This window comes from Coccomyxa subellipsoidea, assembly GCF_000258705.1.
Source record: "Coccomyxa subellipsoidea C-169, whole genome shotgun sequence".
Lineage (NCBI taxonomy): Eukaryota > Viridiplantae > Chlorophyta > Trebouxiophyceae > Coccomyxaceae > Coccomyxa > Coccomyxa subellipsoidea.
The window spans coordinates 981,434-1,004,813 of record NW_005178023.1 but is presented as its reverse complement, the minus strand read 5'-3'; the positions used below and the strand labels follow the sequence as shown (position 1 = coordinate 1,004,813).

At 52.0% G+C, this 23,380-nt stretch overlaps 3 protein-coding genes across 3 annotated transcripts; 2 read left to right on the top strand and 1 right to left on the bottom strand.

Annotated features, from left to right (window-relative positions):
* The first annotated feature begins 2,647 nt into the window (after nucleotides 1-2,647).
* COCSUDRAFT_49039 (AB-hydrolase YheT) lies at nucleotides 2,648-5,500 on the top strand. The gene is made up of 9 exons (XM_005643677.1): nucleotides 2,648-2,969; nucleotides 3,054-3,169; nucleotides 3,306-3,458; nucleotides 3,551-3,632; nucleotides 3,866-4,059; nucleotides 4,282-4,405; nucleotides 4,516-4,633; nucleotides 4,742-4,857; nucleotides 5,055-5,500. Exons 1-9 carry the CDS (start codon nucleotides 2,851-2,853, stop codon nucleotides 5,224-5,226), a joined length of 1,194 nt encoding a protein of 397 aa, XP_005643734.1. The 5' UTR covers nucleotides 2,648-2,850; the 3' UTR covers nucleotides 5,227-5,500.
* A 274-nt stretch (nucleotides 5,501-5,774) lies between these two features.
* On the bottom strand, nucleotides 5,775-16,880 carry COCSUDRAFT_49038 (plasma-membrane proton-e; the record flags this gene model as incomplete). Its single annotated transcript, XM_005643676.1, has 22 exons — nucleotides 16,651-16,880; nucleotides 15,665-16,170; nucleotides 15,254-15,479; nucleotides 12,545-12,853; nucleotides 12,165-12,353; nucleotides 11,814-11,925; nucleotides 11,476-11,664; nucleotides 11,206-11,279; nucleotides 11,032-11,115; nucleotides 10,735-10,863; nucleotides 10,467-10,597; nucleotides 10,278-10,368; nucleotides 10,065-10,163; nucleotides 9,690-9,882; nucleotides 9,139-9,325; nucleotides 8,729-8,859; nucleotides 7,950-8,035; nucleotides 7,695-7,805; nucleotides 7,248-7,423; nucleotides 6,817-6,952; nucleotides 6,350-6,493; nucleotides 5,775-5,921 (listed from the first exon to the last, which is right to left on the bottom strand). The coding sequence occupies exons 1-22, from the start codon at nucleotides 16,852-16,854 to the stop codon at nucleotides 5,775-5,777; spliced, it is 3,654 nt and encodes a 1,217-aa protein (XP_005643733.1). The 5' UTR covers nucleotides 16,855-16,880.
* Nucleotides 16,881-19,230: 2,350 nt separating this feature from the next.
* Nucleotides 19,231-23,059, top strand: COCSUDRAFT_38395 (carboxyl transferase; the record flags this gene model as incomplete). The annotated part of the gene is made up of 10 exons (XM_005643675.1): nucleotides 19,231-19,414; nucleotides 19,622-19,746; nucleotides 19,889-20,029; nucleotides 20,278-20,427; nucleotides 20,789-21,008; nucleotides 21,481-21,675; nucleotides 22,008-22,156; nucleotides 22,387-22,539; nucleotides 22,702-22,784; nucleotides 22,900-23,059. 10 exons carry the CDS (start codon nucleotides 19,231-19,233, stop codon nucleotides 23,057-23,059), a joined length of 1,560 nt encoding a protein of 519 aa, XP_005643732.1.
* Nucleotides 23,060-23,380: the final 321 nt, after the last annotated feature.

Sequence of the window (23,380 nt, the reverse complement as noted above, 5' to 3'; positions counted from 1 at the left end):
GCTGCCTGCTCCCTCAGCTCCGCCATCTCCTCATCCTTTTCCTGGATCGTCCTGTTGATGACGCTCGTCTCTGCCACTGTCTCCCGAATCTCCTCTTCGCGCTGCCTGCACACAAATTTCCAAACACTTAGTTTCGTGTTCTAGTCGCGATATTTGTTGTTCAAAGGACCTGCCAAAGCAGATGTTGACATTTTGATAAGGGACACAGGCAGTGATGGACAGCTTGGTCAGTGTGAGGTGATTGGCGCAGGGCTGACAGCAGGTAGAGGGCAAGTGCACCTGAGAAGTTCCTGTACTTCTAGCTGCTGCAGCAGCTGCTTCTCCAGCTGCATGTGCTTGTCTTCGATCTGCTCCTTCAAATCTGCCAGCATGCCTACTCGGTCCTGCACCTGCAACTGGATTGCCACATGCATGGCATCTCAGCGCCTGAATCATGCATCAGATCACCAAAAGCAGGCGAATTGTAGGGTGGCAACTGGTCAGTAGCTGCTTGTCAGTTGAAAGAACATGATGATACCTGGAGCTCTTGTACAATGTGAGAGCGGCATTGCACTTGCTCGTCGGCAGCCATGCGAGCGTTGTCAGCAGCGATGAGCTCCTCTTGCAAGTGCTCCACCACCCACATGGTCTGCTTCAGGTCCTCATCCTCACCTGCCAGTATTAATCACCGATATCAAGATTCTGTTTGTGATCAGGCTGTACAATTTTCATGCAATACGCAAGTCAATTGCCTGTGCACATGATGTCAAGTGCAGGTCAAGATTTGAGGTGATGGACCGACCTGCTCAGCTGTCTATCTAACAAGGACAAGCCGGTAAAGGGGAAGCTTCTTCTGCATTGATTGCCATACTGGCAGCAGAATCATGGTTTAGTCAACATGCAAGGATTTACTTTGTGGCGTTTAAAGGGCATGCTCGGTACCATGCACACGCACCTTCTGCCACTTCAAATTTGTTGGAAGTCTGGGTGGAGAGCGTCCTATTCAGGCTGCTGGGCAGTGACTCAATCAAGTTAGATCCTGTGGGGGAGGCCGGCAGATGAGCGTCCCAGTCAGACCAGTCGGACCCTGCTGCGCCCATCCTCCTCATGTCATCTGAGAAGTCACCTGCAAGCAAAAAGAAAATATTCCTCGAGTCAGGGTGCAAAGTTGCCAGCGCTGTCAGCAATGCCATGCACATGAGGCCATACATCCCATGATAAAGGAAGGGGACAGCCGCAATATGCTCATGGAATCAGGCATGCTCGCAGCTGCTGGCTTGCAGCACGCACCGGAGCCAAATGAGCCCACACCCACCGAGGCCAGGGTCCTGGGATAGCCGAGGGCTGGGAATGCATCTGCAGCTTCCAACTCCTCGACCTCCTCGTCTGACAAGACTTTGGAACCATCCCGCTCTGCAGAGGAGGGCATGTGGTTGGGCTGCGAGTGCCTGTTGTCATTCCACCAGCCTTCACTGTCCCCAGCTGCCACTCCGCCAAAGGGCGACTGCTCGACTGAAGGAGAGTGGCTGGATGACGACCCCGGCTGCAAGACATGTCCAAAGAATACTGTTTACAGCAGTTATACAGTTTGCACAGCTTGAGTTCAACTACAACTCGGGCGCAGGTGATGGTATTTCTGCCGATATGCTGTCTCTCAAAGCTCAGTTGTCTGAGTGCCCCTTTGCCCGAGCCAGGTGTGCCTTTAATGCATCCCTGCTATTGCATGCTGTGATAGGGTGTCCCATCTAGAGGTCATCTGGTTACTCATGATCAGAGGAATGTATATGTACCAATCCCTTGGACAGAGCCGGGCCATAAGAGGCAGTTCTTATTGAAGGCGTGCTTGCGGAGAAATATGTGCAATCTGCACCCCCAATCGGCTATGAAGAAGGGCTTACCCGGAGGAAGGTCACTGTGAAGTCTGCAGACTGCAATGGCTTTTCAATGGGCTCTGAACCTGCTGATTGGCTATCTGCTGTTGTGCTGTGACCCTCCATGGACTGGACAGCATTTTGGTCCTCTTTCCCAGCTGGCACAGATCGTGCTCCAGCTGCTTCTGAGACGGGCGAAGACTCGCTTTGATCGTTCTCTGTCTCCTGAGGGACCCCTGCATCTTCTGAGGCACGGGTACTGGAAGTTGATGGGAGGCTATCTTCCTCTGCTGCCACTGTCCGGACAGGCACAGTATTTGGTGAGGTTATGAGTTGAGCGGATTCCTCTTGAGAGCTTATATCTGCTGTCACAAGCGGATTTATAGTCGTCGTCGTGGTCTTCACTGCCGCTCCAGGTATAGTGCCATTCACCAAGCGGTTCGTAAGAGTCGGTTCTTCCTGCATGTCCACCGTTCACTGCTACTGATAAGAGAAATGATGCATCCCTTACTCTGAACACATAATTTCGCTACTTCCTAGGTAAAGTGTACGGCAGTCATGCAGATGATTAGAGCGCAGGGCTCTCTCTACAATTTAATGAGTGATTCCAGACAGGATGGTCTCTGCAGCGTCGGAACAATCTTGTGAGGCATTTGCACAAGCTTCGGCTCTCACTCAACCAGATGGGCTGCCTTCCCATTTGCTGAGGTGTCAGAGATCACGTGCGATGACAAAGCAAGTCAGAGATCCCTGCCGTGCCCTGAATCGAGCCTATGAATCTAGAAACATCGGATCTTAGAATTCTGACGATGTCTTCCTTAGTATAGTGGGTTTGGTGCAGGTGATATTGGGCAAGTTGTGCTGTCAGAATATACGGCATCTCGGTTGCACAATCCTGTGGTTGCAGGTTAGGTGTTGTGCGATGGTCCTTAGAGCTTTTATCAGGCATTAAGATTCGTCATCTCTGGAGTCAGAAGCGCTTTGTTGCGCCGTTATAAAAATGGACTGCAGACCGTCATCTCGAAACCTTGTCTCGCGAATACAAACATGCTTCCACTGGTGCCTGGAATGGGACTGTCAGAACTTTCTAGAATTATCTGATTGGCTTCTTGGGGCAAGGTGATGTCCAACAAGGCAATTTGTGAGTAGATATTTGCTGCATTTCTATGGAAGTGTACTTCATTCTGGAGTGACGTGTTGCAGGGCTCCCAGTCTCTATGCTGCTCATGGTCTGATCGGTGAGATAACAAGGGACGTGTTATCGCGCAAGTACTGGCCCACGCCCCTTCTCGGCTCTTTCGTTCAGTCACTGCTCGGTGGTAAGCATTGCTTGTCACCCAGCCAAGGTTGTAAGTCAGACAAGTCCTTGGCTAGCTGTACCCAACATCCAACCGCCGCTTGCATTGCACGTGACTTTTAGCGAGTTTTGAATTACGCGTATAACGCTCGATGCAGCCATTTGGAAGGGGAGGGACCCGCAATACCATCGGACGCTGGTGAGGTTGGCAGACGAGGGCGTTATTGGATTGGACTGGTACAAGGGGCAGGAATGCAAGCAACGCCTGCCCTCCACAGCCCCGGTGCTGCTCATCATGCACGGAATCACAGGTGCGGTCATTGTCAGGCAAGTCAAGTGGCTCGATAACAGCGGCAGGATGCCTCATTACAACAATATTATTGATCTGTCTGTGGGGAGTCAGGTGACAGCCGAGAGGCGTATGTGACTCGCCTCTGCGCAGCAGCCCATGCACAAGGCTGGCGTCCGGTGGCAATGACTTACAGGTATGCAGCTGTCCCTCACTTCTGCCAATGTCCTTGCCAAGGACTAGAAGTATTGCTGCGGAACACAAATGAAACACTTAATCTGTGAGTCTCTAGTGTAGAAGAGGCAGAGCAGACGAGTCATTGTGAGGCTTCCTTGCCCAGGACTCCTTCAGGGGGTCTCCGAGGGTGACTGCACATCTAACAAATTGCATTCTCATCATAGTAACCAAATATTCTTCCTGCCTGTGCAGGGGCTGTGGAGACCTGCCGTTGGAGTCGCCAATGATATACAGCGCAGTGGACACCGCGGATGTGCATGCAGCTGTGGAGCGCGTTCGGCAAAGCTACCCTGATGCGCCCCTCCTGCTGGCTGGCTTCTCCCTGGGAGCCATGCTCGTCACAAAATACCTCGGCGACATCGAGTCTGGCCGGCTGCAACCGGCAGGTGCGCTGCCTGACGCCTAGAAACAATTCTGAGGAATTATGTGCTTTGGGATGAGATTGCATGTTGTCAGCCTTTGTGAGCGTCAGTCCTGCACGCTGGATGGCAGTGCATCACTGGCCTGAACAGGATGAGGCTTCAGACGAAGTGCATCTTGATGATCTTAGGTGTGGAAGTGTTGATCTCGACTTCCTTCAAGTATTTATTGGTGAAGGACTCATGCAGGGCAAAGACCTGTGGCGGCAGTGGCTGCAAGCAGTCCATTTGACATTGAAGCAGCCTGGAAGCGGCTGGCAGCTGCGCCATGGCTTGACCCAAGATGTTGGATGCAGGCTGTTGTTGTCATGAGGTGGGTTGGAAACCAAGGCTGCCTAATGCCGAATTGGTGAAATGTGCAACTGAGCAACTTCATTTGATCTGATTGAAAATGTTTCCTTGATGGTGATGGTGTTGGGGCAGGTGGATGTGGTATGTGCAGAGGCATGCAAAGATGCTTAGCCGAGTAGAATTATTTGACAGGAAGGCCTTTCAGAAATGCAAGACCATGGTGTGTATTGATGAGCAACTGACCTGCAAGGTACGCACAGCAAGACGCTGTATGACAATTTCCTGCAAAATTCCTACGGTCGCATGGCTTCCATTACAGCAAAGGCAGCGTGTTCACAAATTGTGGATGAGGGTGCAGGTGCTGGGATATGAGTCTGTTGAGAGGTACTACAGAGATGCCAGCAGCTTTCAGTACATTCACAGCATCCGCACGCCTTGCCTCTTCATAGTTTCTGAAGATGATCCTTTCGTCAGGTATGCTTTCTTATCCCAGTCTGAGATCGGTTGATGGAATATATGGCTTATTGGGAAGGCTGCTTTCTTCCAAATTACTACAGTAAGTGTCGTCTTCAGCAGCTCTTAGCCTTGCACAAACAATTAGATGTCAGAATGATCTCATCTCATGATGCTGCCTGACCCGCTCAAATAATATTTGTGCGGGTTGCATTCAGGGAGCTGCCAATAGAACAGTGCAGGAAGAATCAGTACACAGTCTTGGCAGTGACTAAGCGCGGAGGCCATTGTGCGCACTTGCAGGGGCTCTGGCCCTTTGGCCGGTCTTTTGTCGATGACAGTGCAGTGACCTTTTTCAAGGCTGTGCTCAACGACATTCCTGTGAACTGAAGTGCTTGCCAGGACAGACTTCAAAAGGGCCACACGAGGGGCATTTGACATGGTTGCAGTGAAGCTACCTCTAGAGATCTTCACTCCTTTGGATAGCATAGCTGTAGCACGCACTGTAGCACATGTAGTTAAAGTAGAGGTTCACACGTACGTTATGATCTGGCTTCTGAGAAGCGGGCTAGTATATACAAGTAGCTGTTGAATTTATTCGGCTGTCAAATGATTGAGTGGGTTTGGTTCTTACACTGCTTAGTTTAAATCATGGAACAGGAACGTACAGCCACCTCTGACCTGGACTGGCACTCTTGCTGCATCACCTTCTGCTAGCACTAACAAATTCTTCTAGCCCTTCCTAGCCCATCCTGAGATTCATCGGTCCTGAAATTCTGTAGCTTAAAGGTCTATAGTGTTACAAGCAGCCGTGGTCCTGGAGAAGCATTCCTAACCATTCCTACACAACCTGCACTAAAAAGCCTCACATGCAAGTATGTCATGCCTAGCTTCATCATAGCCTGCAGATTATCCCAATGAGCAGACAGTGGGGCAGGTCAGGTGATTTTGGAGGCCAGTTCCATGGACACGCGGCGCAGACGTTCAACTGGCGAGCCTGGCTTGTCCGCCTGGGCTCCCCGAGGAGATGACGGGTCCAGCGCTGCAGGGCGCGGCAGCGGCCGCCCGTGCTCGTCAATCAGGACCTGCCATTGGACACAATATCTCCCCTTCAAATTGTGAGCATGACAGACACATCACATCCCCAAAACGCTCGCTCTCTAATAGAAAGCCGAGTCTGGTATCCTGGCATTCCTCTCTAAAAGCACTCTGCAAATCCACAGGATCCAGAGCTTGCACATCTGAATGATGAAACTTGCAATCTGGTGGGACAGATGGAGTGCCATCATCAATAAATCACAATGGGCTGATACATGTCACATGTGGGCACTGGGTGCAATGCCGCCTTATCGTTTCCAAATTTCCCCGGTGCTAAAGCACTATAGGTAGAATTGTGGCAGCCTTTAATAGCAGCTTATCTGCAGGACGCACCTTGCCTCTTGGCAAGAAAAGGCATGTGATAATTATACTGATAACACTATGACATCAGCGCTGCGGTAGCAGGGGGGCGCACCACGGTGGCGCGCCGCAGCTGGGCTTCGCTGATGCGTCCGAGGCTGGCGCGGCCGAGCGCGTTCTGATACGTGGGCTGCACCACGTGGCTCTGCTCAGTCATCGCGCCCATCGCCTCCTCCTCAGTCACCTCCGGCGCAGCCGGCTGCAGTGCACGCAGCGCTTCATTTTGAAGAACAAATTAGGACTCAAATTAATATCGAAGAAAGCAACAACATTGGATGCGTCAAGTCCTTGAGAATTTAGGAAAAGGAATAATCATCAAACACCCAGGAGCATGTGTCTTAGAAGGAATCATCTTTGTTAGTTGCAGATTGCCATGGCCAAAGAAAGGGGTGACAGACTCGCATGGGAAATTTGCATGCCTAGGTCTGGCAACCATGGTTCCAAATTCATCACAGAAGGTCTAGGTTACTTTGAGCAATATTGCATGAGGGGTGAAGTGTCGCTGCGTGGCAGCTGGCGCACCCGGCGGCGCTTCCTGAAGAAGAGGGACCTGTCACGGAAGCCCTCCTCGTTGGAGATCCACATCATGGCAAACTTGATGGGGTCCAGGCCCAGGTAGAACAGCGCCGCCCAGATCCAGGCCACAATCACATAGTACCTGCAGTCCCACATGTTCCCTCGCCAACTTGCCACCTCAATTCTTGTGCTCTCTCATAGCTATGTTGTCAACCAAACATCAAGGAAGGCAGCTATGTAAAATTATTCATACATGCTAGGGATGCATGCACACTTTAGTCCAACCATCATCTTTCAAGTATTGACTGAAAGCGGGGTTTTCAGGAGTCTCTTTTCTGCAGGATTGCATGTGGGAGGAACCCTCCATGTTTCGCACATGGCCTGTGGGCTTTGGATTTTGCCATTATTGAAGAGATGAGGATGCAGAGGGGACGCACGTGCAGCCGATGGTGGAGTCGGTGGAGCCGGACTCGGTGAAGGCGACGGGCGCCTTGTGCTCAAAGAAGGGCGGTCCCCCGCCGGTGGACAGCGTGCAGAAGCGGCAGCCCTGCACGCGGTTGCTGGGGAACGGGTAGCCGCCAAAGCCAAAGATGGCGATGAGAGTCGAGGCAATCTGCACCCCACATTACGATGTTTTAATAATTCAATTGCATGCTGTTGCTGCCACGAGAGGCAAGGTGCTCTGCAGCTGCGCAGGTAAAGGCTGCAGTATATCCTACCTCTTGATGTACACATTCTCACATGATGCAATATTGCAGCGCCAGCTGTAACGTTGAAGTTTAATAGAGGCAAATTGAGGTCCTCTATTGCGGCAGAGGTCCTTCTATGCTGCGATTGAGGGAGGAGGATCTCAAAATAGAAGGGAATGGATGCTAGCCGGGGACGCTTGCCTGAGCGCCAAAGAAGGCAAGGTAGGTGTACAGGCCCGCCCGCGAACACAGGGAGTAGCTCGCTGTGCGCACCACAAACACCAGCGCCTGCCCACTGATGGAGACCTGCTTGCAGCATTCACCTCAATAACTGCGTGATAGCAGCAGCTGCATTTCATCCCAACATAGAGCTTAAGAGAGGATTGGAAGGTGTGTGGTTTCACGCAGCCTGAGTGACACCATATGAGATGCAAGAGGAGGCAGGCGCACATAGTTGTAGATGAGAGAGCGGGTGATGGAGTTGCGGACATAGTACTGCTCCCATCGGCACTGGTCCAGCACAGTCACTCTCGCGCCTGCACGGACAATAATACGAGCCCTGCAGACTAAAATGGGACATCATAAAGCATGAAGGCAGAATTTAATCAGGCAGTGCATTGCAGAAGTGGGGGCTGCAGCCGCTTACAGTCCTTCAAGGTGGCGCCGATAGCGTGCTGGTACTGAGGTCCGGCCGTGCATGCTGACCCAAAGGGATCCAGGCCTGTGGCCCTGATGGTGTCCATGCACCAGCTGACCAGTGTCTCGTTCTGGAGCACGCACACGTAGTCTCAGCTGCAGTAGTACATTCGGCTCATCAAGAAAGAGCGATCAAAGAAACAGAAGAAAAGCTTTAGAGACAAGGTCAAACAATGGATAGCAGCGATGCAAGCTTGCCTCATCGTTCAGGCTGTACATCTCGATGGAGTTTGACAAGAAGTGCGTCTTTGTGGCCACAAAGTACAGGAGCCACGTGGAAAAGGTTAGATACATCCCATATACGATCCCTGCAGACAGGAACGCTCCTTTGTCACTATTAATGCCAGCACGATGTAGCCGATACCTAGCTACTATCCGGTGGTGTAGGAGCCTTGCTGCAGGGCCATGCAGTTTCTGACATACAACAGCTTGGACCCTGCCTAACAGACAAGAATGGCCAAATAGAATAATCGCCCTCAACGTTACGTTTAGCTTCATAACAGTCGGATCATGTAGTGTGCAGCCAGACATACCCTGGGCAAAGATGCTGGGCAGGTTCCAGCGGTTGGGCGTGCGAGAGGCCACGACGCGGTCCTTTGAGAGCGCAATCATGGCACCATCATTGAAGACGGCCATCAGCACAATCAGCAGCGTGGGGAAGTACCTGCATGCGACAATTATAAACAACCCACCTGTGAAATTCCCCCAAACAAAATACTGTGTGCTGGAGGCATGGTGGCACCATCATGGCATGTAATAACACCATGCATGCTGGCATGCACGAAGGCATTGCATTTGGGCATAAAGGGTATTGCCGCAAGATCAATTTCAAACACCGGCAAGATACATGCACAGCGAGTTGAGCAGTCTGCATGGACACTTTAAGGCAACTTTGCGTGAGGATGGGAGCCTTGCAGCATGCATGGGGTGGCCAGGCCGGCACCAGTTGTAGGCAATGGTGAGGATGCCAAAGGTGAAGCAGATGCGGAACGTCATGGCGACTGTGTACTTTGCGTAGGTGGTCATGCGCTGGAAGATTTTGCGCGCCCCAATGACAGCCGTCACGATCGTGCTTAGGCCGGGCTCTGTCAGCACAATGTCAGCGGCGCCCCTCGCCGCATCAGTTGCACCTGGGCATCAGTCGCACATCAGTAATCAACAAGTCATCAGTCGCCCCATGCACTGCACAGGCGACACCATCTGTGCACATATCATGCGAAGGTGTGCGTATGCCACATACACATGACATGCACACCATCATGCAGCTGTCGGACATCCAATTTGTGCTTGATGCAGGCTGTGTAAGGGCCAGTAGAGTTGCACTTTTTTCCACAGTTGCAGTAATTATCAGTAATGCAGACCTATAAGAGAATGCAAATTTTGCCTGCACATCCTCGCATGCCCAGCAGTGGTAATCACTGCAATGTGTAAACCGGCAAGAATGTCCAGAATTCGGAACTAGTGCATCAGTAAGAGGATGTGGCATCTGCTGACCTGCCACTGCGATGCCCACGTCTGCTTTCTTGAGGGCAGGGGCGTCGTTGACACCGTCGCCAGTCATGGCAACTGTGTGGCGCCGGTTCTGCAGCATCTCCACGATCCTGAACTTGTGCTCAGGGAAGACCTCTGCGAAGCCATCAGCCTCCTCCACAAACAGTTCTGCTGAGTCGTCCCCCTTCTTGTCACCCTGCACACATGGCATATCCCGCACTCTGACATTGACGAATTTATATCAAGAGGAATGCAGACATCGAGGCAGGGCCAGTGCCAGGGACTAAGGATTGCAACCCTCTGAAGATAGCTAGAAGCTGGCAAGACTTGACATTCACTTGCATCGGGAGATTTCTGAAAAGTTCTTGGGACACTCACATGCAGCAGCTCATCGGTGGTGTACATGTTGGTGCCCATGCCCAGCTGCTTGGCAGTCTCCTTGCCAATCAGAAGCTGATCCCCAGTCACCATTTTCACCTGCAAACACCAAGGGCTGCATGTTAATATTTCTCAGATGCGGTCTGCTGGTGTAGGCGCAAACTGCATCTGGTTGGCGATTTTGACAGCAGATGAGAATCCATGATGTATTACCTGGATCCCCTTCTCAATGCAGCTCTCAATTGTCTGCCTGGTGTCATGGCGTGGCGGGTCATACATCGGGAGCAAGGCAACCATCTCCCACCTGAGTACCACACTCATCGTGAAGCCATGATTCCTTCCTGACCAAAGCATTGGAAGACAATATGAGATTTATCAGCAGAGAGCCTGGCAATTGCGCACCTGGCCTGGCCAGAGCCACCCTCACTGAGTGCCAAGCCGAGAGCGCGGAAGCCGCGGCCCGCAAACTCATCGATCTTGCGCTTCACATCCGCCTCAATCTCAGCGCTGCCGTGCGCCATGCGCAGGACAACCTGCATTGCCAAGTCGTGCTCCATTAACCTCTTCAACTTGTGATTCCAATTTTCCTGACCTCAGATGTGCCAGCGCGAATGATGCTTCAATTTCAAGGGAGCGGTTCAAGAGCAAAGGTTTTGACTTCCTGGCTGACCTGGGGAGCTCCCTTCAGGATGCGGAAGGTGCTGCCAGCCTCCTTGTCCATGACAATGGCAACGGTGTACTTGTCCACCGGGTTGAAGGGCACAAACTTGATCTGGTCATACTTCTCAACCAGCATGTCCTGCAGCCACACACACTCCCTCATTCGTATCATTCGCACAGTAGATCACAACGCAGTCTCTGCACTGCTTGCAGCTACACACACTTGTGCAGGTCGCATGCATATTGTAGACAAAAATGCACTCCCTGCACTGTTTGCTCCTGCTGTCAGCAGAAAGAGTGTCCATACCTTGTCAGGGCAGCAGCTGCGCATCACCATATCGATGGCCTCCTCACTGTGCGTGTCAGCGCTGAGAGCAGAGAGCCTGAGCACCTGTAATCCCCCCAAATGATCAGTGCAACAGCGGACAGGAGCAGCACGGCGTTTGAGTGGGGGACACACAGTGTAATGCAGTAGGCTCACCTCGTCCAGGGAGTGTCCAGGCAGAGTGTAGATGGCTTCGTTGTTGATGGTCAGCTGATTCAAAGTGAGCGTCCCTGCCCGGCAAGCAATGACATCATAATCTGCTGCAGGCACATCTTGGGCCGACACAATCTCTGCACCACTGCATAATTGCTCCTTCTTGCCAAGAACAAGAAATCAATCGCTGATCAGGAATGGCAAATTGGAACTGTAAATGCCCTATGACTAGCTTCAGTCACGGCTGTCTCACAGATATGACACATGAGTCACCTGTCTTATCAGAGCACAGGATGTCGGTGCCAGCGATTTCCTCAACAGCCGACATTCGCGCCACGATGGCGCCCTCAGAGGCCAGCTTGTAGGAGCCCAGAGCCAGCGTGACTGACAGCACCGTCGGCATGGCAATGGGAATTCCACCCACTATGATGACCAGCACATTCAGGAGAGTAGGACAGTGTCCTGCCAAATAAATCACACGCCTTGTAAGCTAATTACTCGTGTACAGCTTTGCGAAAAATGGCAAATCAGAACACACAGGCTGTTGAAGCAGGGCACATGATGCAGGTAGCATAGCTCTGATTCAGGTTTGCTTTGAATAAGAGATGCACCTGCTCCACTGATGTCGCAGTGATGATGGTACCCGCCAAACTGGACAGCCAGCTCAATGACGACCCAGATGAAGATGGTGATGAGGCAGCATGCGCCGATCTTTGTCATGATCTGTGCAAACCCCATGCATTTGAAGCTTAGTGACTCAGGCAGGTCACACATCTCAGCCACTTGGGAGGAGGATGTCTGACATGCATCCAAGAAAAGAATAGGAGCTGTACTGATCATGCCAAGGAGCATTGCCCCACCAGATTGAATTGTCCTGTAGCTGTCCTGACTATTTGAAAACCTATCAAGTATTTGCTGAGATATCAGATGTGCATGTCGCAGGGCTTTGGAAGCAGGCGAACCTTCTGGATGTTGGGCACATTGTGGACACCGCTGATGAGCGCAGCAGAGCGGCCAAAGAAGGTGTTTGGGCCAGTGGCATACACGACGGCATGCCTCTCTCCCTGCTTGATCGTCGACCCTCCAAACACGACGTCTCCTGGGCCCTTCTTTGACGGCAGTGACTCGCCTGTCAGAGCTGCCTGGTCTACCTGCAAGCATCAGGAGTACTTCTTAGAATATTACACGCTTGTTCCAGCCCTCAGGGCTAGGTGCCTCGTAGAAATCTCGCGATAGTTTCCCTCCAGCCTTCCCTGTCTTGGCATTGAGGACTTCAGCGCATGAACAAGCATCAATTTGCAAGCTTCACAATATATGCACAGTGCCTCAAAACAGGACTTACCTGCAAAGGCTGGTCATGTTCATCATCAGTGCCCAGCAGCTTGACATCGGCTGGTGCAATGTCCCCCAAGCGTACGATTACAATGTCTCCAGGCACCAGGCCGACGGCCTCAATGGTCTGTATCTGGCCATCCTCAGGACTTTGGCCCGTGGCGCCAGTGCGGCTGTCAGGGCCTGGATGGCTTTGTCCTGCGCAGATGGCAGCAATCTGTACCATGACAACATCCCATGTGATTTGTGGCAGCTTGTTTGGGCCATAGGTTGACAGCCGGATCTTTGCCTCTGCGTCTGTGAGACCCTCCTCGGTTGCCTGTGGATTCAAATCACCCTGACTTGGGCTCAGCTGGCATGCATTGAGTGGGAGTAAATCCACTTCGACTTCCACTAAGAATACCTCTGAACACCTGCATCATGTGGTGAAGAAGTCGGGGACATACCTCCACCATGTTAAGCGTCTCTTGTATTGACAGGTTGTTGACATCGACCTCATTGCCATTAATTGTAGTCCGGACGATGTCTTTCTTCTCTTCACTTTCGCCTGCAAATTGTTATATTCTCCTGAACCCGACCGTTGCAACTCCAATTGACCGCACTTCTCAGAACACACTCGACACTGTCAACGGTGCCTGCTCCGTAGTGTGTGGAGTTCAGCAAGTTTGATGACGCTCACCATTTGCAGCCATGTTGAGCCCTGTCCTGGCGCTGTCTCTTGAACAGTCCTAGGGAGATAATGCTCCCAGCTCTGCAATACAGATGACAGTCAACCGATCAAAGAGAGAGAGCAAGAAAACAGTGCCCTGCCAAACAAGGAGGCTGGTATGCGTCTGCATGCCTTCTATTGAACTGGAAAATTGCTTCCTGGAAGATGGATGACATTCTAGACATGCAGAATTATCTCGATCGCACTGTATCATTGAGGCACTCCAGACAGAAGGAATCCTTCGTCGCCAGGGTTTGGCAATGGCCTTCTCAAAACCCGCCGTTTTGGGCAAAAACACAAGAAAATCTTTGCAAGGTCTTTCCATGGGAGGATCTCAATAAAACAATGCTGGCATCCAAGTCCATCACCTGAAGGAGAAAGCCAAAGGAGCAGCCGCGTGACGCGACAGGATCACAACGCCTGAAGTTCAAGCCAGCAACAAGCCAGTCCTTCGCCCCTCCGTCGTGTATTCATAGAATATGTTATATGTTAACAATCCCGAAGTTGATGGCGACAGAAGAGCCCCAGGGCTCTGAAACGTGCAAGGGAATCCTCCTGATGACGTCAAAATTGTGTCAACCCGCCGGCGCTGTGCAGTGCAGACAGAGCACTGTACAATGTCAAGTTGATGTGAATTATGTGTTCCTTCTGCAAAGGATCCAAAAACTTCTGAAAAGCTCGGCGGAGGCAGCCAAGCTCGCCACCCCACATTAGGGCTATATTTAGAGGGTCCTTGCATGCATGCATTCAGCAGTAGTCCAAGGAAAGGCATCGCTCTGCATTTGTTGATCGGCAAGAAATAAACACAGCGACAATACGTCAGAACATATGAAACAGTAAGCCACACAGTGAAGCAAGAAAGAAATATTATGAACAGAAAGCCCGTTCTTGAGCCTTACACTGATCAGCTGACAGTTGGCTGGCGCGCCGGCGGTTGCGATTGTTGCGGTTCCTCAGGAGGCTTTTCATAAATTATAAATACTCAAGAAACAAGTTTTAAGCCTTACATCGGGCTTTCAGACGTTTGTCATGAGCATGCAAACACTGGGAATGATTATTGCAACATCCTCAGCCGGAATTACTGGGTTTGCACAATTCTCTGTCTGTTCACATCGACATTAACTCTATATAAAATGATTGCTCAGTTGTGTACAGACAAGCAGGGTCTTGAGGTGGCCCAGACAATACTGCAGACGATCATGCAATTTTCGGCGCCGAAACCAGGCAGCTTTCTGTTACCAGCCAGGACCTTGGCTGACAGTGCCATTGCTGAACATGATAAGTACAACAATATTACTAATTGTAGCGTAGCGCAGTGCAGCGCCCAGCTCACAACTTCATTTTGCGGCCGTAGAAGTTGGCGGCTTGCTTGGCCAGGGTCCACAGGTTACCAGCTGTGCCAGGGTCGACGGTGACTCCACCATTGTTTGACAACTGCAGCCCCCCACATAGTGAAACAATCAGTCTCAAATCCAGACTTCTCTCTCAATCGATGCCTACGCTCTTAATGCAGCCAAGCCCTGCAGCAACCCAGGCATCTCAAGGAAGGGTACAGGTAACAACGGTTCCCACGAGCTCCAATCCTGTTACGCGCATAGCATGAAACTGCAAGGCAGCCCTGTCTCCCTACATTGCGCTGGCACTGCCTTGCATGTCTTGCATTCACTTTGGCTTAATGTTCTTTCCAACAGACACCATAGCATGCAAGTGGAACAGTCCCTGAGGAAGGAGGCAGGAGCTTTGAGCTTTAAAGTTGATGCCAAATGGCATCATATTCTGCCAGTACATCCAAATAGCCCTGGGCGGCTGGAGTTGATGTGTATTTTCCTTCCTTTTTCCCTTCTGCAAGGGCAACAGTGTGTCCAAGGGAGGAGGCATGGAGCATGCCTTCATGCTGCCGCCGTACACTTTGAGAAAATATTGTATCCAACAGACCCCATAGCATGCAAGTGGAACAGCATTCAGGGGAGGAGGCAGGAAGCATGCCTGCACGCTGCCGCCAGTGCCCACATTGCCCAGGATGACACCATACTCATTGACCTTGAATTGGTTCCCGCCGGAGGTGACGCCGTCGGCCGGATTGGTGACTACCGGCTGCTGAATCGTGGCGCCGTCCTGGCCGAAGGAGAATTGCGGGGCGTTTTGGACCTGCTGGTGCGCCAATTCCACTGCTTTCACCATGGGGTTAGCAGCCGCCACCTCTGATGGACTGGGTGCCCCCACATTCAGGACGGGCCTGCGCCACATGTGTCAGGCTCGTTAGTGTGTTCCTGGTGCTGCACAGCTCACTCACAGACAATTTACTGGACTGCGCATAGGATCACATCAATTGGCATGAAAATGATATGTGTAGAGCAACTACTCCTCAGGCGTCACCCAGGTGAGGCTCCCAACGTACAATAACAAGGATGATAGACTCACAGCTGGTTTTGGTTGTTGGCACCGGTGCCCTGCTGGCCATTGTTGTTTGCCTGGCCCCCATTTGTGGCACCAGACTGCACATAGCCGCCATTGCCCTGCTGTCCCTGCTGCTGCTGTCCCTGCTGCTGCTGGCCTTGTTGCTGCTGTGTCTGCTGCTGCTGTCCCTGCTGCTGGCCTTGCTGTTGGTTCTGCTGCTGGCCCTGTTGGGTCCCTTGCTGACCAGAGACGCTGCCATCAGTGCTAGGGGCGCTGCCATAGTTGTTGTAGGATGGAGTGTTGCTGTTGTAGGTGGTCACTTGGCCGTTGCTGTCAGCGCTGACTGTCTGCATGTTGGTGTATGGGCTCTGCTGCTGCTGCTGCTGCTGCTGGGCAGCGGGGTCTGCCTTAGAAATAATGGGGTTGAAAACTGGGTCGTATGGGCTGCGGGGCGCCATGGCTGGGCCTGTTCCTGGCAGGGGCGCAGCTGCATTGCCTGTGCCCCAGGGTGCGGGCCCAAGCGGCGGAAACTGCACAGGACAAGTTGAGCCACTAAGGAATGCTTGTGAACGGGGCAATGCAGAGGATAGATGAGCACTGATTGCTCTGCAGTGTTAGATGTTGTCATCAGGATGGCAGCACTTGTAAGTGCAGGATAATATTCCACACAAGCTCTTCAAAAGCACCAAGAGTTGCAAGGAAGTGCTTTACGTACTGCAGAACTTGAAGCAGAAATTCCTCACATACTATGATACGTATAGTAGGCGTCGACAAGGGCATGCCCAATCAAGCCTCAGCTGTACCATCTTGGGTGATATCCCGACAGAAGATACTCTATGATCTAAGATGTCAACTGGTCAGTCCGCCGACTGGCTTCCCATACCGACTGTTACCGGATGAGCTCCAATTAAAGTAAATCTTCCTAATCCAGAAGACGATCAGCGCCATCCAGCATCGCGAACTGATCCGATTAGCCGGACCCCTGGCAAGATCGTGTCGCAAGGGCGTACCTGAGAGGGGTTCTCCGAAGGCGCTAAGACTCCACCTGGTGCTTGCTCCGGAGCTGACGATTGTACTTGGAGTGCTGTAGCACCTGGTTGTGGCAGAGCAGGGAATGCACCCGGATGAGGCAGCGCCAAGGGCTGGCCAGATCCTCGTGTGAGGATGAAGGACGACAGTACAACGGCTAAACACAAGATCCTGGTCAAGTTCATCGTACCAATCGTCAAATTCCGCTCTCTATTCTCTCTAAGTCGCTACGACGCACGTCTAATTAACGCCTATAAGGTTTCGTATGGACTTCCGGAAGCTTGTGGATTATACACTGCCCAATATTCGTAAGAAATTTGGACTTTGTGCACAGCATGCGGTAGTTAAAGGCATCTTCCGATTGTCACTTGGAGCACGAGATCGTAATTCAGAGTGTAACGTGCCATGTTGATACAGCAAGATGCAGGGCCTCTAGAGCTCTTGCATGCACTCAATTGTAAGTGTGTGCAGAGCTCTGCACTTGAGTCATGACCAATCAGCACTGCACAAAACGATGGGCATTGTCAGGGATGAGGCATGCTGCAGGTGTTCTTCAGTGCATCAGCATAAAAACATGGCAGCCAATCTGTCCCGTAACACTGGCGGAATTCAAGTTCCAGCGCGCTGCTGTCTGAACCGGGACACTTTCTTGACAGGGGCTTGTGCAGCTGCCGGCTGCGCATCATGCTGCAGCAATCCTGCTCCAATTTGCATGCCCAGGGCATCTTGACCGCCCGCGCTGCTGTTGACTCCATGATCAAGGCCTTCCTGCTTCTCTTCCGGCACTCTCTCCACTACCGTCCCAGAGAAGGCTGCATCTCGGCCCTCAGCGATGCGCCTCTGCTCTGCAGTGTCTACAGCTGCCTCACTCGCTGGCGCTTCCTCTGATACTCTGGCAGGCTGAGAGGTCTTTTTCAGGACAGGCTTTGGTCTGTCCAGGAAGCCCTTCCTGATGCCGCGCTGCTGTGGAGCCTCTGCTGGTGCGGGGGCTCTGGGCATGGGTTCATCGGCAAAGGTGACGCTCTTCCTTCGCAGCCGCTGGCCTGCTGCCTGCTCCTGGGGAGGAGGGCTCGCCGCGCTCGAGAATGCTGCTGCACTGCTCTTTGGAAGCTGTCCCTTGCTCATATCTGCCACACTATATGGATTGGTTGAGGCACCTGTTGGGCACACGAGTATTATTAAGATTGCAATGAAGACAGATTGTCTGCAGGACGCAGTTTGCCTCTTGGCAGGAAAAGCGCGTAATAATAATAAAAATAACAATAAGGACAGATTGGACGATTGCTCGTGAATTCTAGGAGCCTGGCAAGAACAGATGGTGCACCTGCAACTGGTGTTGTGGTGGGCCCATGCATCGCTTCATCATAGTCCTCTCGAATGTCAAGTATTCCTTCTGTTGGATCTGCCCTTTCTTCGAGGGACACTGCCAGGGTACTGTTGGCTATTGCAAGCTTCCTCTCCAGTTCCTGCATACGAAGTGAACACGTTGCCTCAGCAATGCAGGGAGGTCTCATGCTGCTATGTGAGTTTGCTGAACAGCACTGGGAATGCATCCTTGGTGTGCTTGCCTTGACTTCATTCTCCAGTGATCCACGTGTATCTGTCAAGGACTTGCACCGCTGACGCAGGATTGCCACAGCCTCCTTGGTACTGCAATGTACATGCACATTGTCACCTGCACAGGTGAGAATCGATCAGTGCTCTGCTCGTACACAGATGGTGTTGACATGACGACCTATTGCTCAAAGCTGCATCAGGTTGCTGTACCCATTCTGATGAGACACCTCTGAGTGTCCACGAGCTGGCCAGGAAAGAATGCTGCTTTGCCCAGGGGCACCATGACATCAGCGCTGCCACCCTGAGGAAGATCCTGTAGCATGCTTGTCGTCTTTTCATACTCTTGGCATCGCAGATCTCCCTGCAGGATCCGCTCTCTACGTGATAGCAAGGCAGCCTGTGTCTCCACGGCCAGGCGTCGAGCTGCTTGGAGAAGGTCCGGTGGACTTGACGAGACCGCCATGGACGAATTTTGATAGCAATGTGCTAAGTTATCCTTGATCTGCCTATTGGAAGGATATGAGATCTCTCATGCCATTGGAGGATCGGTGGACTTGAATCACAAGGTGAGCTTCAGATTTCTAATGCAGAAGTGCATTGAATCGTCAAGGACATGATCAAAGTACTTCAAAGAACGCAAGCATTACCCTCTCACACAATTAAATGCATGCAAATGGCCAAGCTGACGTCAGGTCGACCTGGCAGAAGGCTTTGCCTCGTCAGATGCACGATGACCATTTATGCCATAAATAATCTGTCACTCCTTATTTATTGGGCTGTCAAAGGTCACAATATGTAAAGGACACCGCATTGATGAGCGTTAGCTTCTCCGCCTCATGGCTGTCATAACAGGCAGACGACTTCTTGGGTCTTTGAGAGAATCACTGAGAATCTGCAGCATTCGACAGAGTTCCACATCGGTATCTATAGCAGACAACAGTAATGTGCTGGACAGCAAGGGCTCACATCCTTTGTCAGCATCATTCCAGGAAAATGCCCAGCAGATGGGCACCCTCGTCCATAAGTTGGACACTAAGATCGCTCGCATAATTCAAGGCGGTGGCCAAAAAGCAACGGATCGCAATCGATCGCGAGGGAAGAAGCTCCCAAGGGAGCGAATACATGCCTTGCTAGACCCAGGCTCTCCTTTCTTGGAACTCTCACAGCTGGCTGGTTTCGGCCTCTACGGTACGTGAGGAGTTCCGTCTGGGCCCGCCGATTACTATAATAAATAGTACCTGTTTTCATCATTCGGGTCCAAAGATGGATGCTCAATGTGTGTACTTTCAAGCACCTCTTGGCCCTGACAAGTAAACAAGATGTGCTCTGCCCGGGTGTCACATCTCTATCCTCCTGTGCACAAGGTTGTGTGTAACAATGCACCTTCATTTACAGGCAAGGAGGATGTTCCAAGCGGTGGGCTGGTGACGGGTATAGGCCGGGTGCATGGCAGGTTTGTAGCTCTGGTCGCCAATGACCCAACAGTCAAGGGTGGCACATACTATCCTATCACTGTCAAGGTAAGTTGCCAAGCGTAACAATGAGCAGCTTGACTTGTTGCACTCGCTGATGATAGCTGCAGTTAATTAATGCCTGGAGCAAGAAATGCTTGTTTAGGACGGGACCTGCTTTCGAGTGAAAGCCGGGATTGTGGCCATGCAGAAGCACCTGCGGTTGCAAGAGATTGCGGAGATGTGCCGTCTGCCCTGCGTCTACTTTGTGGACTCTGGCGGTGCCAATCTACCTCGACAGGCCGATGTTTTCCCAGACAGAGACCACTTTGGCCGCATCTTCTACAACCAGGTGCCCTGAGCTACCTCCCTTCTCAAGACACATAACCCCTGTCTCAGAAGTCCTGCAGAAATTTTCTCACGAGACTTATTCTGCGAGAATATTGCTAGGAAAAAGGTGGATGCAATTTGCTCTCTGTTTGATCAATTCTTGATTTCCTGAGCCTGCACGCAAGTCTGGACCTCTTCAACTCCTGTTATTTACAAACCCCTGTTTGGAGAGTTGAAAAGCCGGTAAGTGTGTGAGTGTGTGACGCACAGGCGCGGATGTCAGCGAAGGGGATCCCACAGATTGCGGTGGTGATGGGCTCCTGCACGGCTGGCGGCGCGTACGTGCCAGCCATGGCGGATGAGAGCGTCATCGTGCGCGGCAACGGCACCATCTTCCTGGGGGGCCCGCCCCTGGTCAAGGTCAGTCTATTTTGACACTTCTTCTTAGATTAGCTGGATATATTTGTGTTTACTTTCTACCATCTTCTCTGTTCAGGCTGCATCTGGTGCTGTGCCTCCACCGTGTGATTTTCGTGTGGGCTCCAATTGTCTCATAACATCCAGCCTTTCACCAGCACGTTTCTTTCCTGTCATGTGGCGTGGTGTGCTGAACCATCACTGCAGCTTCACCCCAGCCGCATCAAGTCATTTGATCTGGGATACGCCACTGATCCTCCTTTTGGAATTTATGAGACAGTGTGCCTATCTGGCTTCTGTAGATCCAAGAAAGAGGACTTACAGCAGACCATGTGGTGAGCAGCTGGCGTGTGCGCGCATGCAGGCAGCCACGGGGGAGGATGTGACGCCAGAGGAGCTGGGCGGCGCGGAGCTGCACTGCAGCACGTCGGGCGTGGCAGACCACCTGGCAGAGAGCGAGGACCACGCCATCAGCATCACGCGTGGCATCGTTGCCAATCTAAGCCTGGCGGGAGGGAACGCTCTGCAGCTGCCAGTCCCCTCGGCGTTTGAGGAGCCGCTGCACCCGCCAGAGGAGCTGCGAGGTCAGCTGCACTGCTCCTTGTCCTTGTTAGAGCCTCTACGTTCCCATTTATGCAGAAATTCGAAACCCGTGAGGCTTGTCACTTAGCCATCTTCAAGGGTGAGCAGGCAGATTAGAAAATTGACTGCCAGGCGGGGGCAAGACAGCATGATAGTGGCCTGCAATATGGTTGACAACGAGGCGCGCTCTGGTATTTGGTGTTAGGGGCAATAAGAAAGAAGATGATTATTCTTGTCCCTAGTCTTCCTGTGGCCAGAGGAGTTCAAAATTTATATGGGCATTCAGAGCAAGTTGTTCTCCCTTTGATATACAGCTCCCCGCTGTGGTGAAGGCGGGTCCTGATGATGTCATGCGCGGAGGTGCGGTGCTGGGGGGATTCAAACGCACAATTTATTCAGTATCCCTGCCGGCGGGGGTTAAAAGAAGACCTAGGGCTAAACCCCTATAAACTCTTGATGGCGGGGGTATGGCAGGGGTGGTGCCGGCGGATGCGCGCAAGCCGTGGGATGTGCGCGCGGTGCTGGCCAGGGTGCTGGACGGGTCGCGCTTCAGTGAGTTCAAGGCGCTGTACGGTGCGACGCTCGTCACCGGCTTTGGATCCATCTGCGGCCGCGAGGTCGGCATAGTTGCCAACAACGGCATCCTCTTCTCCGAGTCCGCGCTCAAAGGTGTCTAGCCGCCTCCGCTCACACCTCACTTATGCCGACGTTGACGACTGCTTGCCTTGCAATTGCATCGGCGCGTAAAATGTTCCTCTTATGGGCGATAATTTAGCTTGATTGGAAGAAGGCAATCGTGCATGGCATTGGCGCCCTGACTGGCATGCATGGCATTCCCACAAGTGAGTGCTGAAACTCTTTGATTGGTATATATTGGCTGCCTGCCCTTGTCGTCCTGTCGTATCGTCCAGCATAGATTTCCTGGCTGGCATGTTCATCGCATATCCGGGTGTGGATCAAGGCAGCCGGAATAGTTTCCAAGTGGCATCGACCTGCTGCAGGTGCCCACTTCATACAGCTGTGTGCACAGAGGGGGGTGCCGCTGGTGTTCCTGCAAAATATCATGGGCTTCATGGTCGGCAAGAAGTACGAGGCAGGCGGCATCGCCAAGGACGGCGCCAAAATGGTCATGGCCGTGGCCAATGCACAGGCGAGCACTTCTATAGCCATAGATTACATGCATGCAATCTTGGATTGCCATACTGATGCCAACTAGTAGAAAGGAAAGAGCAACACAGCGGTTGGGCACATTGTGAGATGAGATCTTCTGCCATGAACGTCACTCAAGGAGCAAGGATTCCAGGGAAAGAAAGAAGCAGACATAGTTTGAAGACAGGTCAGAGGGGTGCAAACATGCAAGCAATGCTTGCTGGCGCTCAGGTGCCCAAGATCACGGTGATCATTGGCGGCAGTTTTGGAGCGGGCAACTATGGCATGTGCGGTCGCGCCTTTAGCCCCAATTTCCTCTTCTCCTGGCCCAATGCGCGCATATCAGTCATGGGAGGCGCGCAGGCTGCAGGCGTGCTGGCTCAGGTGCTCCATGGCCCAAATATTTCTAATGGTTTGTAGCAGAGCGCAGGGCACAGATCATTTCATCTGTCAACAGCACAGGGCACGCTGTTGCCGCTGTTGCATGCGCGCAGATGCATTATATGCAGTAAAATCCTATGTGTCATTAACAGATGTTGACTGCAGGTCGAGGCGCAGAAGCATGAGAGAGAGGGAACTGCATGGAGCGAGGAAGACCAGGCAGCCTTCAAGGCCAAGATTGCTGACAGGTACGCAGCACCATGTGCCTCTCTAGCACATCACAACAGCAGGACTTGCCATTGGCCCATCTGCTGTAATCAGGATAGTGTGCATTGAGATAATACTGTATGCCCTTCTCTGCAGGTATGACAAGGAGGGCGAGCCAGAGTTTGCATCCGCACGTTTGTGGGACGATGGAGTGATTGATCCTGCTGACACCCGGCGCGTGCTGAGCCTGGCTTTGGCTGTGGCGTCCAATGGCTACTCGCACACCACCCCTCACTACGGCGTGTTCAGGATGTGACATCGTAGAACCTGTAGAAGACTGTTCCAATATTATACCTCTGTACCAAAGTATATTCCCCCAAGAACAGCTGTATACTTTCCAGTTGAGCCTGAAGACTGTGTAATGCTACTGTGTGCGCTGATGAAGTAGAGAGCTTACACCTCAGACACCCACATTGAGCAGCCATGGATGTAAATTGTACATTTCTACTGAGGAAAGCTTGTCAAGCTCGTGCTGCAATTGGACACCAGAACTTATGCAGGTCATATCGCTGCAATGAATATACTAACAGACAGGCACCACCATCTCCAGGCTGTCCACTCAGGCACTCTGCATTCA